Genomic DNA, 17,909 nt, shown 5'->3' with positions numbered 1-17,909 from the left:
TATCTATCTATCTATCTATCTATCTATCTATCTATCTATCTATCTATCTATCTATCTATCTAGTATCTATCTATCTAACTAACTATCTATCTGCTTCATTAATAACTTGAGCTTCATTCATAGATTCGCGCATCGGTACAAAAAATACCCCTAAGGTTTCAGTAGAAAAAGTATTAATAACTCATTTAAAATATATTTTTCAATTCATACAATAACTTATGGAATAAAATACTTATTCAAATGTTGTTTTTGATAGGAACCTCCTTGCCTTAAGTTGTAAGTTTAAAAATAGAACATGCTACTTTTATAGCTGACAGTTTTGACGTATACATTATACACTTAACAGCAATCTAAAAAAAAAACACTAAATAAAGGCCAGCTTTAGATCTAGATTTAGATATTAATAGGTGCTAATTAACAATAATAATCTTAATTAATAATAATAATAATAATCTTAATTAATAATAATAATAATAATCTTAATTAATAATAATAATAATGATGATAGCATTAATATATATATATATATATATATATATATATATATATATATATATATATATATATATATATATATCCGTGTGGCATTTTACGTCTCAAGAGACGATCTTTTTCCTTTGCAACTTCTTGTGTGACTAAAGAGGCCAGTTCTTGATACACAGCTACGATCGCTGTTTGGGCATATGTAATCACCAGGCTACGTTGCATTTTCACCCGTCTTTATGCTTCTGTTGTGTATGACATCTGCAATCCTTGACCCTTCCTTTATGCTCTCTCTCCATGAGGATCTATCCAGTGCCACCTCTTCCCAGCTGCTAGTATCGATTTAGCAGAACTTCATGTCGCGTTTGCATACATTTGTATAACGTAAAAGTGGGCGACCAACGGCTCTCCTGCCTTCTATTAGATCGCCATACAGAATACATATATTGGCCTCCTTCAGTCGTAGAACGACTAATGTTCATGTCGAACACTTTTTTTTTAAATGGCTGTGGAGCCCTATTTTGGAAAGACACTCCCGTCCACATATATTGCAGGTGAATGTGGCTTTCATTTGGTGATAGATGAAATGGCTGGCACGCTTTTCTTCAAGAGCTGAGGCCCATGTTTTCTCACTGTTCATAGCTTTCTTGGACACCATCTCTGTCCGACTAGTGCAGTCTAAGACTATGTCTCCCCAATGGTCAGTATCAATGCTCACTGATTTTAAATCCCGTTTTATCACGGTGGTAGGGGCGACCAGTTTTTCTTGAGCCAGACGCGAGTTGCCCGTACAGAATGATTTTCTGGATGCCATTGTCCTCCATCTGGCAAACATGTCCGAGCCATCGGAGCATAGAATTAATAATTTTAACAAACTCTACATCTATAAATGACATAAAGCTGTTAGTGTTGGAGTCACGAGATGCGAAGCAAGGAGAGCTGCAGCATAAAAGAAGAGCCATCTAAAAGCTAAGAGAAAAAGCAGGCCTATCTTCAAATAACGAAACTTTCCCAGCCACGTGATTGGCCAGCCTTTCAAAGCAAACGTTGGAGTTCAGAGTCCTCTTTGTTTTCAAAGTAAATGAGTAATTTTCTCTTTTTCAACTACGAAGTAGGAGCCATATATTGATGACTGCTTTTGACAGAAATTTTAAAAACCATTATACTTTAAACAATTAAACAAACAAGACCCTTTGTTTGAATATTACTAGTCTATGGGCAAATTTGACTACTTCTCTTTGTAATCTTGTTGAATATTAGATTAGATGTTAAGATTCTTGTTTATTTTCTAAAGCCCTCACAAGTGTTGAAGATCCATTTTCAGTGTTGGCGTTAGTCGTTCAGTGTCGACGTGGTGTTTTATTGATGAGGATACCTTTCAAGTGTAGGTGTCTCATTGTTATTGCTTGTTTTGAATAGCCTTTACCAGATTGTCTTTTGAAGGTGTCGGTGTCAGTTTATAGTGTCGTTTATGAGTGTGAGGAAAGTTGTAACGTTTTCGGATTATTTGATGTTCTATGCCACGTTATGTCAAATATAATTTTAAATGGTGCTCTCTCTCTCTCTCTCTCTCTCTCTCTCTCTATATATATATATATATATATATATATATATATATATATATTGAAATTATTTTTTTCTTAATTTTTAACTCGTCATCCACATAGTTTACTACTATATGTGCAGCAAAATTTAATAATAATTACAGCACAAACATAACTCATTTTAAAAATGTACCTTAGAATTTTAAAATTAAAATAATAATTAATTGCAAATGAATTTATTACATCTAATGACAAATATCTCAAGTCCTAAAACTCATTTTTAGCTTTGTCTGCATTAGATGTGACAGAATATGCGAGTCGCAATTCCCACAAAAATCCTCTCCTCCACTGGTTCTTAATAATGATTGGATAACAATGCAGAAAGCATTCAAAAGCAATTTGAAAATATATTTTCCATTGCACCGAATTTAATATCGTATGACTAGATAATTTAGAAGCATTCATTTTTTAAGGTTCAAAATCTATTACAAAGTGGTTCATGTCGTTGTGACGTTGCTTTAGAGTGTACACATAGCTCTATGCTAATCTCAAAAATGTTTTAAAAAAATATTACTTGGCATAAACTGACATGTTCATTTATTTTTGTGTCCTAAGGTCAAGGAGTGTTCATATTGATAATTATCGATAATTAGTGTGTTCAGTTTATTTTTTTAATTTAAAAAGTTGAAAGATTCCCTAAATTAGCAATTTTGATAAGTTGTTTTGTTTGTTTTCAAAGTGAAAAAGCAATGTATTAAAAAAAATGTACAAAATCGTAAGCCAAACTAAGGGAAATAAATCTTAACGTATAACTATACGTGTCAATAATGTGGAAGTTATTTCCCTTATCAGATATCAAACTACATAAGTAAAAACAATAAATAATTGATAAATTGTTATAGTTTTGTTTTGTACATTTTTGTTTCAATATTCAATTATCTACGGGACATCTGTAAATACTGTTGGTATCAAAAAATTAGTTAATTATCAATTAATATCATTAATTAATTTACTAATCAATTACGTTTTAAAATTGATTTGTGTTTGTTTATGCCAAAATATATTTGTGTAAATTATGGTTGTACAAAATTTTTACCAAACAGACAGACAGAAGACAGATACATTGAAAGACATAGTGAATGTCGGATACATGCTTAGTAAAAACAACACGCCTAAGAATAATCTTAAACATATCCTCTGACTAAATATTGCTTCTAGTTTTCTAGTTTCGGAGTCTCGTCAGAGGCTCGATATTCATGGCTTTGTTTTCTGGAAGAAAATTTGTGCAAGAATAATAATGGCACACTCTTGTTGAGTTGATCTAAATCATTCATTGAGAAACATCTGTTTGGCAATAGTGAAATAACGGCGCGAAAGTGCACAATAAATTCGCTCTCTTGACCAATGTAGGCCTACAAGGGTCGTTTTAAAAATCAAAACAGATGTGTGAACAGTAACAATTTAAATAATTGAACACATATATGATCTCACTTAGGATGCTTTGAGTTTTTTAGATTATGCGAAATTAATCGATGTAAAGCTTAAAGTGTTTTGAAAATCACTCGTAAGTATTTTCTGTTGCATTAACGTAATGTAAATTATTTTAACATTCGAATTTCTTAATCTGGATAGCATCTACTTCATGGCCTATGTTGTACACCAGCCTAAATTAGGAAAAGGAACATACGGTTCTGTTTACAGAGTAACCTTTCCTAACGGGAAAGAGGTAAGGGACATTAACACTTAATAAGATTATTATGATTGCTTGACAATAACAACCGAGACAAGTATCAGAAACATAAGAACAAAGACAAGTGGAATAGAAAAAAAGAGAGAAAGAGAACGAGATAGCAAAAGAGTAAAAAGAAAGAGTGAGACAAATTATGTTTAAGAAATATTGAATGTAAAATAAAGTGTAAAAGAGAGTAATAGAAAGAGAGAGAAAAGAAGATATAAAATAAAAAAAAAACATGACTAAAGAGAGCTTAATAGAGAAGGAACTGATTTTAACGAAACTTTCTTTTTATATTACTTGTTCTGAATAGTATGTAACACACATAAACACACATACATTCACACATACAAAAACAGACACACACATACATACACATACATATATATATACACACAAACATACATATACACAGACATATTAAAAAAAACAAATTCATTTCATCCTAGTACGCTGTGAAATATGCAAAAGATGCAGATGACGACAAAGAAGCTAAACTTATGAAAGGATTTAATCACCCAAACATAGTGCAGTGTTATGATTACCATCTTTCTGAACAGCATGGGCTGTTTATGGTATTAGCCCTCTGTAAAGGCGGATCATTAGAAGGGAAAACATTTTGTGAATCAAAAGCTATTCCCTTGTTTCTGCAGATAGCTGATGCAATACAGGTTTGAATTTTTCTATCTATCTATCTATCTATCTATTTTGCCGTTTGTCTGGCCAATATTTAAACCTCATTAATCAAATTCAATATTTTACTTAAGCACTGCAAGGCACAACAAACTTAAGCATTTGGCAACTTGGGATAAAAATAAAGTTATTCTTGACAATCCTCAACTGATCAATTTCTGAGCTGGCATTAAGCTCAAAAGTCGTTAGCAAATTATAGGTCCCTGGTTACTGCTGATTTGGTTTATGATTTTCCATTAAGCCGCCTCAACTTGGATTGGACACCAAATTTGTACAATATTTGTTAAGAAACAAAAGGTTTATTAGATTTAGTAACTGTATTTTGTTTTATATGGGCTTTTGTTATTGAAAATGGGGTTCAAAGCTTAATAAACTATCTAAAAGATTTTAAACCTTCCTGATTAGTTAGTTAAGTTTTTTTTTAAATTTTAATGTTAATGCTCTTGAACAATAAACCCAGTGGCGTAGCTAGTGTGAGGGTAGAGGGTGTTGGAATTTGAAAATTCCCCAACTTGAAGGGGCCCCCAAATGAGTATCCAGAATTTGTTTTTTACATTAAATTTTGTCGACGTTATGAAGTCGAATGTCAAAATGCAGGAGCACGTAAAGAGGTCAAGCAACCTCCCCCCTCCCGGCCACCAAATCTCTAGCTCCGCCATTGTAAAAAAATGTAAGTGAAATTCTGTTTAACGTATCATTTATTAAAAACTGTTTTTATTCCGAACAGTATCTTCATTCAAAAAAAGTGTGGCACAGAGATCTAAAACCTGACAACATATTTCTGGATGAACTAGGCAATATTAAAGTTGGTGATTTAGGTTTTGCCAAGTAAGTTAGAAGAATATTGCAATGTATAACGACACTATAGATATTAAATAATACTCACTGAAAGATAATAGTCATGCCCCGAACTCCAAACCCAGGCTCCAAAGCTGGCAGGTTGCCTACAATCTTTTCACTAACTCCAGGAATAACTTTTTCTAGAGTACAATAGAAAGACAAATTTCCTTAAGGACAATAAAATTATTATTTTATATATATATATATATATATATATATATATATATATATATATATATATATATATATATATATATATATATATAAAGCGTGGGTGGGGGAGAAAAATATACCCCCTCAAACCCGCTTATTGAGCTTGGTGCACTCGGAGGTGCATAAAGATTCCAAAATTAAAAATCCCAGTCTTCACCAGAATTCGAACCCGGGACCTTGGTTTGGAGGCCAAGCGTTATACCGTTCACCCACCACGCCTCCCCATTTAATTGTAATAAATTGTATATGTTACCTCCAAAGCACGAACTGTGGTCATTTCTTGAATTAGCCAGCCTAATTGCCAACCGGTAAAACAACTTTACAAAATCATATTATCATCTACAAATGACCATTATCATCATCATTCCTTTGCGTTCCTCGTGGAACATAGGGCCTCAACAAAAACGCGCCACTCTCCACGGTCTCTTGCTAGTTTTTTGATGGTTTCCCAGCTCTTTCCGGTCCTTTCGGCTTCCTCTAGTATACTGCGTCGCCATGTTCTTTTTGGTCTTCCTCTATGTCTTGTTCCCTGGGGGTTCCACTCTAAGGCCTGCCTAGCTCTGCTGCTGTTATCTTTTCTAAGGGTGTGACCAATAAATCTCCACTTACTCTCTAAGATCTGCACCTCAGAGGACCATAATGTATAATAAAATATCTGCTAATATTGTAATATTTTACTATTGTAAGTAATTTACATGCTGCAATAATCCTGAAACGTTGGAAATAATGACAAAAATGATTTTTTAAAGAATTACTGTAAAAAAAAGTGGCTACAATTTTCCTCTGAATTGCTGAATAAGTGCGACATTGCGTCTACCAAGGTCCTTACCCTCCACAAACTTTAAAAATACACTTTTTAAAATCTAAAAATATGTATATATTTGTTTAGAAGAAAAGTGAGACTAAATTTATTAAATTTTTATGTCTTACTTCTAAAATATAGCATGCCATAATATAAGTATTTTCATTCTTAGAAATCTTCATTAAAGCTTTCTAAAAATTGGGCTTTCACAAAAATCCTGCTCCGTAGCTATTAAATGGCTTAAATCCGACCCTGCGTACCATACGAATTTTGTTAGCCTTAAATCAAAATTCAAAGCGGTGTACCACGAAGAACACAATCTAAACTTAATACGATGTAATTGAGGGTTTAATGTGTTTATCATTATGTGAATGTTACATTAAAATAACTAAATCCGAATACCCCAAATAGCGCTGTGATTGCCGGAGACTTCTTTTTGTTGAAGTTAAAAATATCAGAATTCCTCTTTATGAAATGAAACAGTTTAATTTAAAATTCTACAGAGTTTGAACATACACTATGAACATACAATAAAACAATTTCATTTATAGATTCACATAAGTGTTTAACATGAGGCCTGAGAGATATTTACAGAAGGATACCGCTCTCTGTCTTGCAACACCAGAATATGGTCTCTGTTCGGGCTGAAAAATGGAGCTTTCACATTTTCACCCATTTTTCGCCTCTAATATAATCTTAAAAGTAAAACTTTTTTATCTACGTCATACAGTAACACATATTTTTTTTTCAATATTTTTAGGGTCATGCAGACTATGGACACCGCTAGTGCCGAAATCTATTATGGTTCTCTTCCCTACATTAGTCCTCAAATTCTCGAAAAGGGCAGTTATACCGAAAAAGTATGCTGTGGACTTTCGACTGCTGCTATCACTTTTTTTTTATATGTGTCATGATATAAATAAAGCTTAGTCAATGTCAAATAGAAACGAAATTTAATGTGAGATAATTTATAATTGAAATTACAATGTTCCTCTTCTCTTTTCTTTTTTTTTCTTTCACTATCTTTCTTTGTACCATAGATCACATTTTCTTTCTTACTCTAAAATTGGTTTTCAATCGAATCTCTGTTTTTTTTTCTGTATCTGACTACATCTCCCTTTATCTTCTTAGTGAAGCCGAAAGGGTAATAAACGCTGTTAGTTTTGAGTGCTTTGTCTGTCCGTCTGTCCGTCCTTCTCTCTGACGTTCAAAGTAAGCTATCAAAAACTAAGAGTTATTGAAAATCCGAGCTAACGATATTTTGCAGCTTGCAAAGTTCATGCATAATGGGTAAATTTTGTTTTCTGAAAGCGAACCGTTTCGCTTTAAAAAATAATTATGCATTCAATTATCCCTAAAAGTAAACCGATTTTTTAATAAAAAACATTAGTGAAGCGTTGGAGGTAGTTTTTAAAATTGTTTATGGACTTTTTTTTTTATTAAATTGATGATTTCGCGAATTGATGCATAGAAAATTGAGCTTAATAACACACTGTATGAATATAAATACATACCTTTCTAGCAACTATTCAATATTAATAATAATTCTGATATTCTTTCTGAATAATGTTGTAACTAGTCTTTTTACCTGCCTGGGTGGACCACTTCAAGGCCGATTTTGAGCTTGTGTTTCCACACAAACTGTCTTTGTACTCTTGTTATTAAATAATTACCTTTCATTAGTCAAATACTCATTTACATGTTAATTTTCTTTAGAAATGTTTTGATCCGAACATGTCTATCAAGTCAGGAGCGCCCGCAGGAATTTTTTGCAGGGAGATGCAACTTGCCACCTATGGCTCTAAGTGATAGCTTCAACGTCCTTCTTAAAGAGAATATTAAAGAAAAGAACTGGTTCCCCCTCCCCTCGCCATCCCCCCTTTTATACCTATGCGATATTAAGTGCAATCCAAATACTTGTTTCCATGAAATAAAAACAAAACAACTTTACATTTGAGTAAAACATTTACTCTCTACGCGTTTTTAAGCTTCTCCGTGCGCCCGTTCACATCCCTGCGGTCGATAAAACAAAAATGACAAACGTCGACTCCTACTGCGGAAACCGTCAAAACCTTGATTAATGCCTCTCGTCGAGATGGACAAGCTGGCGATTAACGCTTATTATAAATGGTTTTGATAGTCTTCTGTACGTGGCAGCTCTTGCATTGTTTTAGGATGAAGACAAATGAGGATGAGCGTTACTATTGCTCGAAAAGAGAAACGTTAATAAAAAAAACAACAACTAACCAATCAAGATGAGGGGCCGCTTCTAAGTTTGTCACAAAATATCTTTGAAGTTTTTGTTGTTGTCATGTTTTGCATTCTAACTCCTACGACAATTTATTTTCTCTTTCTTATCCTCTACTTCTAATTACAGTAATCATCTCTCTTTCTCTGTCTCTCTCTTTTTTTTCTCTTTCTCTATCTCTCTCTGTCTGTCTCTGTCTCTCTCTTAATCTCTCTTTTTTCTCTTTTTTCTCTCTTTCTTTATCTCTCTCTCGTTCTCTCTCTCTCTTTCTCTCTTTTCTCTTTTTCTCTCTCTTACTCTCTCCCTCTTTTTTCTCTTTCTCTCTTTTTCTCTATCTTTTTCTCTCTCTTTCTCTCCCTTTTTCTCTTTCTCTCTTTTTCTCTATCTCTTTTTCTCTCTCTTTCTCTCTCTTTCTCTCTCTTTCTCTCCCTTTTTCTCTTTCTCTTTTTCTCTCTGTTTCTCTCTCTTTCTCTCCCTTTTTCTCCTTCTCTCTCTTTCTCTCGCTCTCTTTCTCTTTCACGTCTTTCCGTGTCTTCCTGTTTAGTTGATCTATACTTTTTTTTTCACTAAAACTTTATTGTAATTAGAGCTTTCTACGTTTTGACACATTCATGCATGTTTTTCAGACAGATGTTTGGAGTTTAGGCTGCATTTTCTATGAAATGCTATCTGGGAAAGTCGCCTTTGAAAGTAAAGACTTGACCAAAAAAAATCATGTAAGTCTTAGTAAGTCAATTTATTTATTTATAGCTTTTATATAGCGCAACTATAGCTCAGAGCGCTATGGTCCAATCTCAGTTGTAGACCAGTGTGGGAAGGAGAGGGTATCCAGCAGAAGGTTTTCCATGCTGCGTTTTGTCGCTCAGTAAACACAACTCTGCCCGAGACGGGTGTCGAACCTCGAGCCCCTTTCATAGGTAGCCAAGCCAAGCCAAGTTTAAGCGTACTTAGCCTCTCGACCACGCTTCCCAATTATCTAGCAGAGCCGGTCTTTTGTAATTTGTAACCTTAGTCAAAGTAAATTGGATAGCTTTAAATGAAATAGAAAAAAAAATTAACATAGAAAATTGTATTTATACCTTAAACATATTCCCATTGGACGAATGTGCTTCATGGATGAATCAACAGACTAATAATACTTCAACACTTCATAAAAAAAAAAATGAAACAGTGGATTTCTAACATATGTAGTTTCGTTAATAAGTAGATCTTAAGATTCATGAATAGACTTTGAATCATAGAAGAGACTTAGAGCTAGGATAGTAGACATGATTCGTTTTTTTTTGTTGTTTTTTTTGTAAAAAAAAATATTTAAGTTCATTGAGAGGTCCCCTCCTCATCAATCGGAGGCCCTAGGCGTCTGTCTAATTTGCCTATGCCTAAGACCGGCCCAGCATCTAGCCGAAAACGCTAGCAGACATCGAAACATCGCAATAGTTTTAGGTATCTAGAATAGATGGTTCCGAATGTTATTGCGAAAATCAAATCTATACCAACGAATGTTTGTATGCTCTTCTATCGTTATGCTATATTTAATTTTCTTGCTTAAACGTTGCAAAAAAAAACAACAACATGATTTTTTAAATGAATAGCAACTAAATGCTAAATGAAAATATCTATACTGACTTAAAATTCAATACCATTAAAGTTTTTTCGGATATTGATTTATAAAATATAAATTACGTCAAATGTAATCGCATAATTAGCTTATATTACACCAATTTTACACTTATATTCTTAAAATAAGTAACTATAGTTTAATGTTTAATTATGGATATCAAATTGAATTAAAAAAGTATTACTAAAAACGATTTTTGAAAACCAATTTTAGATTTATTTCATATTGCTGAAACATCGCAGTAATGAATGTTCCGGATTTGGTTTCGAAAAAGAAATGGAACTATATTACTTTACTCCATCAAAACCTTAATGACATAAATGAGCTTTTCATAGAAACATACACAACCTAAGTTTAGGTCAAATTAATTTTAAAAAGCCAACTAGATAAAACAACACTTTAGATCTCTTCTTAACCAAAAGACCTGGATTCGTAGTAGGTTGTGATAATATCTCAGGTCTATCAGACCATGATATCATTAAAATACACAGTCAGATAAAAGCAGTAACCAATAAAAAAAAACCAGATGGAAAATCCTACACTGAAACAAATGCAATCTAACACAACTACACCAAGTTACATTACAAAAATTTCAACAAACTTTCTTATCAGATAAAGACATTAACCAACCAATTACTTGTCTCTGGAATTTCATTAAAAACTATTGTAAAATTATTATAGAGACTCATATACCAATTAAATACACATCAAACAAAATAAAACAAAATTTTTAAAAAAAGGTTAGTTTAGAAAAAGGTTAAAGAAGCTTTGTAAACATAAGGAAAACCTATATACAACATTTAAAGAAACTACGGCGGAAAGAGTTTATTAAGAGTATATTAAATTAAACACCTAACACAAAAAATGTAAGCAGACAGCTGCAGAGCAAATACATAAAAATTTAATATCTAAGGATAACAACAAAAACTTATGGTCACATATTAAGTCTAAGAAAATGGAAACAACAGGCATAGCACCATTAAACTAAACACATATTGATAATGAAACTAAAGCTTACATCTTAAATAAATACTTAGCATAAGCATTCTCAGCCCCTGAAGACCAAGACATATTTCATAATTTGAACCAAGTAGACAACATAGGAGATATAGAAGTACATGAAATATGGATTCAAAAGCTATTAGCGAACGATAAACCGAATAAAGCATCTGGACCTGATGGTATTCCAGCTAGATTACTCAAAGATCTACGCAATGAGCTAGCACCAGTGTTCACAATAATAATTCAAGCATCTCATAAATAGGGCATAGTACCAAGGGACTGGAAAGAAGCTAATGTCACCCCCCTATCTCAAAGAAGGAGAAAAATCTGGCCCCGGAAAATACAGACCAGTATCACTTACCAGCATCACAAGTAAAATCTTAGAACACATAATATGTAGCAACACTATAAACCACTAAGACAAACATAATGTCCTCACACCATACCAACATGGCTTTAGGAAATATAGATCATGTGAAACACAACTAACAAGACTAATTGATGATTTTTTTAAAAGGTATAGATAATAGTGAGCATATAGATGTTATCTTATTAGATTTTTCTAAGGCTTTTGACAAAGTTTCTTACCATAGTTTCCTTTAAAAGATGAAATATTTTGGCATTGATGGTCCATTGCATCAGTGGATTAAGGATTTCCTTATAGAGAGAACAAACTGTAATAATAAATGGCTCTAAATCTACACCAATTACAGTAAAAGCATGTGTACCTCAAGGAACAGTCTTAGGTCCACTACTATTTTTAATTTACATTAATGATTTACCAAATTGCATCACTTCAGGATCAAAGTCAGATTATTTGCAGACGATTGCATAATATATAGAAAAAACAACTCAAGACTCAGAAATTTTACAAAGAGAATTAGATGAATTACAGAAACGGGAATCGAATTGGAGCATGTCTTGCCACCCAATTAATTTCACTTATCTTATTCATTGTAAACCAGTAACACAGACTAAAAACGCAAAATACTTAGGTGATATAATAAATGAAAATTTTCTAGCTGAAACGTCCAAAATGAAATTATCGTTTATTTTATGTTTCGCATTTTAAGAAAAACAACTTCCTAACACCGAAGTATGGTACAAAAATATCTCAAGAAGTCTATGGTACATCTAATTTTCATACAAAACCATCTAAAAAATGTAATGGTATTAGATTTATCCTTGATTCTCTTTCTCATATATATATATATATATGATCATCATCATCTTTCCTTTGCGTTTCTCATGGAACATATGGCCTCAATAAAAACACTCCACTCTCAACGGTCTCTTGCTAGTTTTTTAATGGCTTCCAAGTTCTTTTATGTCCTCTTGGCTTCATCTAGTACACTTGCGTCTCCACATTCTTTTTTGTCTAAAGGAAAAGTCTAAGGCCCACTACTGTTTCTAATTTACACAAATGATCTATGAAATTGCATTTGTAGAACTGTAAAAACAACACAAGTTGTCGGAATTTTACAAAAAGATTAAGAAGAATTACAGAAATATGAATTAAATTGAAACATGTCATACCACTTTAAAAAAATGCTAGTTATATATTTATTCCACCAATCAAATTTCGCAGAAAATCAGCAAGGGAATTATTTTTCCCAACGATCTCTTATAAAAGATTTGCTAAAGAGTATAATGTTGAGAGTGCTGAAGCGTTAATAGTTGAGTGATTTCTGTAGATCTACGTCATTTTTTCTTCTTCTTTTTTCTTCTTAATTTCATAAATTCACTTATTGAATAACAAACTAATATGAATGTCTCAACAGTATGAAGAGTTGGATCCCAGGTTTAGTTTCGGGATACGTGAACTGATTAAAGACATGTTGCTTAAAAAAGAAAGTGACAGACCGACTTCCATCGATGTTTTCGCCAGGCTTGAGGTAAATATGGCACGCTATTATTTCTTACTGGTCATTCTCTTTTAAGTAACACACTAAACAGGTATACTTCATGTATTGGATACATGACAAAGAAATTGTAAATAGCAAGCTATTCGCTGTGTCAAGTATACAAGAAAGAGTGTTGATGAGCGATATTTTTAAGGTATATAATAATATCTTGATTAAATTTTCTAAGCTCTTTCGTTCATAGCACAAAATAATTTTAATAGGGACCATAAAAAATGTCATTCTAATATTTAAAACTTTATGAGCAACTAGTCGACTTCCGGCGTAACATACGTATCAACCTGAGAGACCTCAATTGGCCCTGCACCTTCATTGGCCCCACGCTAATTCTAGGTGTAAATTATTTAATTAAACCATTTTATAACTTATAACAAATTTTTCCTCGGCCTTCTGATTTACCAGTATCTCCTGGAAATTTCCTGAAATTGCAAAATATACGAAAAAGTCTTGGAAATCTCAGGAAATTATTAGAATCAAAAACTCAAAAAAAAAATGTCCTGAGATATAGACAAAGTTGTCATTTTGGGATGTCATTCAATATGGAAAACGCCAATCCTAAGCGCGATTAAAAAAACGGCCTAATTGTTTCTTCCCACGATCGGTTCCTCCCGGTCGCCACTAAGAGGCAAGGTAGCAAAAAACTCGCGGTAATAAATGGATTTAAATAGGAAACTCAACTTCTACGCATTGAGATAGTTTTTCAAATTTCTTCGTATTTCTTTTTTATTTAGTTGGCAAAAAGTAAAGTTCAATAAAATATTGCAATGTTTAGTATATCGTGAAAATTCCAATGGGGGCTCAGATGTGTAATACTAAATAGATTTTAGGTCATTTGCAGTATGCTTCTGTGACCATGTTCTAGTTATATTTCTCGAACATGAAAACACTGATGGATTAAAATAAAATATACTACAGAGTAGTCGTGACTTTTTCTTGTACAAGCGCGCTTTTAAGGATTTTGTCGTATTGATAATAATTACTATTTAAAAGCAGATAATGGCTATATCTAGTAAATGATGGAATCGTCTTTATATATATATATATATATATATATATATATATAGATAGATAGATAGATAGATAGATAGATAGATAGATAGATAGATAGATAGATAGATAGATAGATTACACTTTTATCACAAAGAAAAAAAAGTATTTATTTAGATAAATTTTCATCATTTTATCGAAATTAAATTTCACACATAAGCTTATGTTGCGTGTCAAGATATTTTGTTTGTAAGCGTCCATGCACTAAGGCATGTGTTGAGATTAATCTCTTATAGCACGGGCAGGTATCTGGAGTCGAAGTTTAGAAGAGAAATGACACAATTGGTATACGAATTGTTTACTTAAGTTAATAATATATACTAATTATTTATATTTTTATCAATTGTTTTAGATTTTGTATAGCCCTCTAGTATGTTGACAGATTTGGTGGGTTAGGGAGGGGAAAATGCGTCAATGCCGCCCCTCGAACCCTTTGAGTGGTGGGGGGTGGGTCCAATTTTTTTTTTTACCCATCACAGTTTGTTTACAGAATTATTACATATATTTATTTGATAATAAGCTGTTCGGTACCAGGTGGCACTGTGAAGGTGCGATAGATGCAATCGCTCCATTTCTTTGGTAAAGCCAATACTTATTATTTTGTATTTTAATAAAGACAATTTTTTTTTTCACGAAAACAACTCTTGCTAATATCTAATATTTACAAGAAAAATTAAAAAGGCTAGTGAATGCTTCGACAGATGATTGCCAAGGGTTTAGCCTTACAATAAGTCTCTTCAAGATCGAAATCGTGGAACAAGACGTTGCAGAAATACACACTTACGGTGGTGCAGGAATTCACCTACTTGGGAACAGCAATAGCCAGCAACCTAGATTTAGACATTGAGATGACAACAAACAATAGAAAAGGTTCTGCAGCAATGGCAAAATCTCGAAGCGCGTTTGGGAAAAGGCCAAATTAACTACGGCAACCAAAATCCTAGTCTACAATGCCTGTGTTGTGAGCACTTCTCTTTATGGTAGTGAGAGCTGATCGACATATCTATGCCATGGTCGTAGCCGGGGGGGGGGGTTCAACCCAACTACAATTTTCCCACTAACTCCAGAAAGAACCTATTCTAGGGCACAATAAGCGTCTTCCGAAAGAATGATGGGTCAGAATATAATAAAGATTATATACACACACACATACATACATATAATTTTTTTTTTCTCAGGGGGGATGGAGGGGGGAGAAAAAATCCCCCCTAAACCCTCCCCCTGAAAAAAAATCCTGGCTACGCCCATGATCTATGCTCTTCTGATACAGAGAAGACTAAGCTGGCTCAGACATGTCACCTGCTTGTCAGATGGAAGAACCCTAAAGGCATACTATATGCTGAGTTTGTGAAAGGAGTCAGCGCCAAGAGCTGCCCAAGATTAACCTATACAAATGTCTACAAGCGAGACATGAAAACCATAGGCATCAATGATATTATGTGGGAGGAAATATCCCAAGACCTGAGTGCAAGGAGACAGACTGCATGATGGTTCTAACCTTGCCGAGAGCAAACTAAATGAAGTGGCCTTAAGAGGAAGAAAAGGAAAGCTAGCCCTAGGACAGATGCATATACATGCACGAGCTGTGGCAAACTCTGCCGCTCCAGAATAGACTTGATTAGCCACACCAGATTCTGCCATGTCTCAAGACGAAACCAAAACCAGTGTCTCGTATGGGCGCATCAAATGTTTTCCAAGAAAGGCAAAGCCATATCTAGTATTCATAACACGTTAAAATCATTGGGTCATAGGTGACCCATGGAATATAAGAGACAGAAAATAAATGAATATAGAGCAGAATTGGACAAGCTTCTGGTAATCACGTGCCAATTATTTGTTTACTTTAAAATGCTTAATTAGTGTATTATTTGGATATAAAGTATGAATTGATAATTACATTTTGTGAATATTTCTTGCTTTCTTATTTTAAAAGCTGATTCAAGGCAAGAAGTATGTCCAACCTTCCAGTCCGAAAAAAGCTGAGCTTGCTATTGACTGGCCTAAATTGGTCTCTGCAGTTCAAAGATCAGATTAAATAGAATAATCCACAAGTGTTTATACCTAGACTGAAAAACAATAATGGGGGTTTCTGAGAGAGAGAGAGAGAGAGAGAGAGAATAAGAGAGAGAGAAAGAGAGAAAGGAGGAGGACGAAGAAAAGCTGGTTGTTTAATTTCATTATAAAATATATACGCTAAGAAGTATACTTGTATATCGTTAAAAATGGCTCGTTTATTGAAATAATATAAAAGGTGTATAATTCGGCCATAATAAAAAAAACAACATTTACACATGGGAACATATCAATATTATTTTATAGTCTACATAAAATACTATATTTTGAATGATTACAATATCATTTTATTTTTATTTTATATTAAGTCATATATAGCGTTTTAGTCTTTTACTAATTATTATCTTGGACTTTCATTATAGTAGTTATCTTCTCTTTTGATGGAACGTCTGTAAATTAGAAGATTTTTTGATAATTAATTAAACATAACGCGTAGCCGATCTTTATCGCCGCTCAGAATAGAAAATATAAGAAGAAAATATGTAAATAGGTAACGACTAGTATAATTGTATAAAATGGTCTGTTTAAAAAAAAAAAAGTATTTTCTTTTTAAATTAGCGAAGCAGTATACACCCAATATATCACTCTGCAAAGAAGTATAATTATAAGTTAGAACTTTTTAAAAGTTTAGAATATTCTAGTAAACATCAATATTTTCTGATTTTGTTAATATTTTTCATATTGGAACTTTCTGTAGTGTGACTTGGAAATCCTAATTCTGATAAAAGAAACTTGTCACAGGTTGTTTTTTTTTTGTTTTTTCACATAGAAGCATTTATATGTTAAGTTCAGATTATTACCCTGAATGATTTATTGAGTTTATAAATGTTTTTTTTTTTTAAATACACAAAAAGAAAAGGCTACAGTATAGCTTTGCTCATACGATATAACTTGTACATTATCTAGTTCGTATAGTATGATATCATTGATACAGTTACACTTACAATTTGTTTGTATTACAACAGTGATAACGTTCAATATTGTATTCGTCATTTTAGTTCTACTTATTGCCATTAGTTCTGTGTAATAAAACATATAGTAGTATCACAAAAAAAAAACTTGACTTTATTTTTGCTTTTGTTTTCTTTAAGGAAATACTTTGTAATGACTGGTAGTTATGCGGATAGGGGTAGTAGTGTGTGTGTGTTTTAGTCAGCCGACACAAATCACACCAGGCTAGCGCTAGACGAAGAGGCGCGCTGGCTTAGCGGTAAAGCGCTTGGCTTCCGAACCGGGGTCCGGGGTTACAAAAACAGTTTGTGTGGAAACACAAACTTAAAGTCGGCCCCCCGAAGTGGTCCACCTAGGCAGGTAAAAAGGCAGGTTTCAATATTTGCAGAAAGATTATTAGAGACTATGAACTGCAAACTATCAACAACTACAACCCCTTCAATACATAAAAAAAGAAACTATACTGTTGTGTTAATAGTTCAACTAGTGACATACCGTGTGTGGCCGTGTTGTCACTCTTGACGCATGTACTAAGAAACACAAATTTATTATCATTTTAAATTATATTCGATATATATACATATTAAATAAACTTAAAATTTTAAAAAAATGTAATTAGCTAGTATGAGCCAAAGTAGTTAATTTAGTAATACAAATGTCTTTAAAAAAATGACAAAAAATCAAAAACGTTTGCATTAATGTGTTAACAAAGGCTGAATAAATATCTCCCTTACTTTATAA

General features: G+C 33.0%; 1 protein-coding gene across 1 annotated transcript; it reads left to right on the top strand.

Annotated features, from left to right (window-relative positions):
- Positions 1-260: 260 nt before the first annotated feature.
- On the top strand, positions 261-17,268 carry LOC129923969 (serine/threonine-protein kinase Nek4-like). The gene is made up of 8 exons (XM_056017406.1): positions 261-276; positions 3,660-3,753; positions 4,209-4,430; positions 5,180-5,280; positions 7,068-7,167; positions 9,182-9,271; positions 12,957-13,070; positions 16,078-17,268. The coding sequence occupies exons 2-8, from the start codon at positions 3,670-3,672 to the stop codon at positions 16,177-16,179; spliced, it is 813 nt and encodes a 270-aa protein (XP_055873381.1). The 5' UTR covers positions 261-276; positions 3,660-3,669; the 3' UTR covers positions 16,180-17,268.
- The last annotated feature ends 641 nt before the right edge of the window (positions 17,269-17,909 follow it).

This window comes from Biomphalaria glabrata, chromosome 18, assembly GCF_947242115.1.
Source record: "Biomphalaria glabrata chromosome 18, xgBioGlab47.1, whole genome shotgun sequence".
In the NCBI taxonomy this organism is placed as follows: domain Eukaryota; kingdom Metazoa; phylum Mollusca; class Gastropoda; family Planorbidae; genus Biomphalaria; species Biomphalaria glabrata.
The sequence above is the reverse complement of the archived record's forward strand: the minus strand, read 5'-3'. Positions and strand labels throughout refer to the sequence as shown.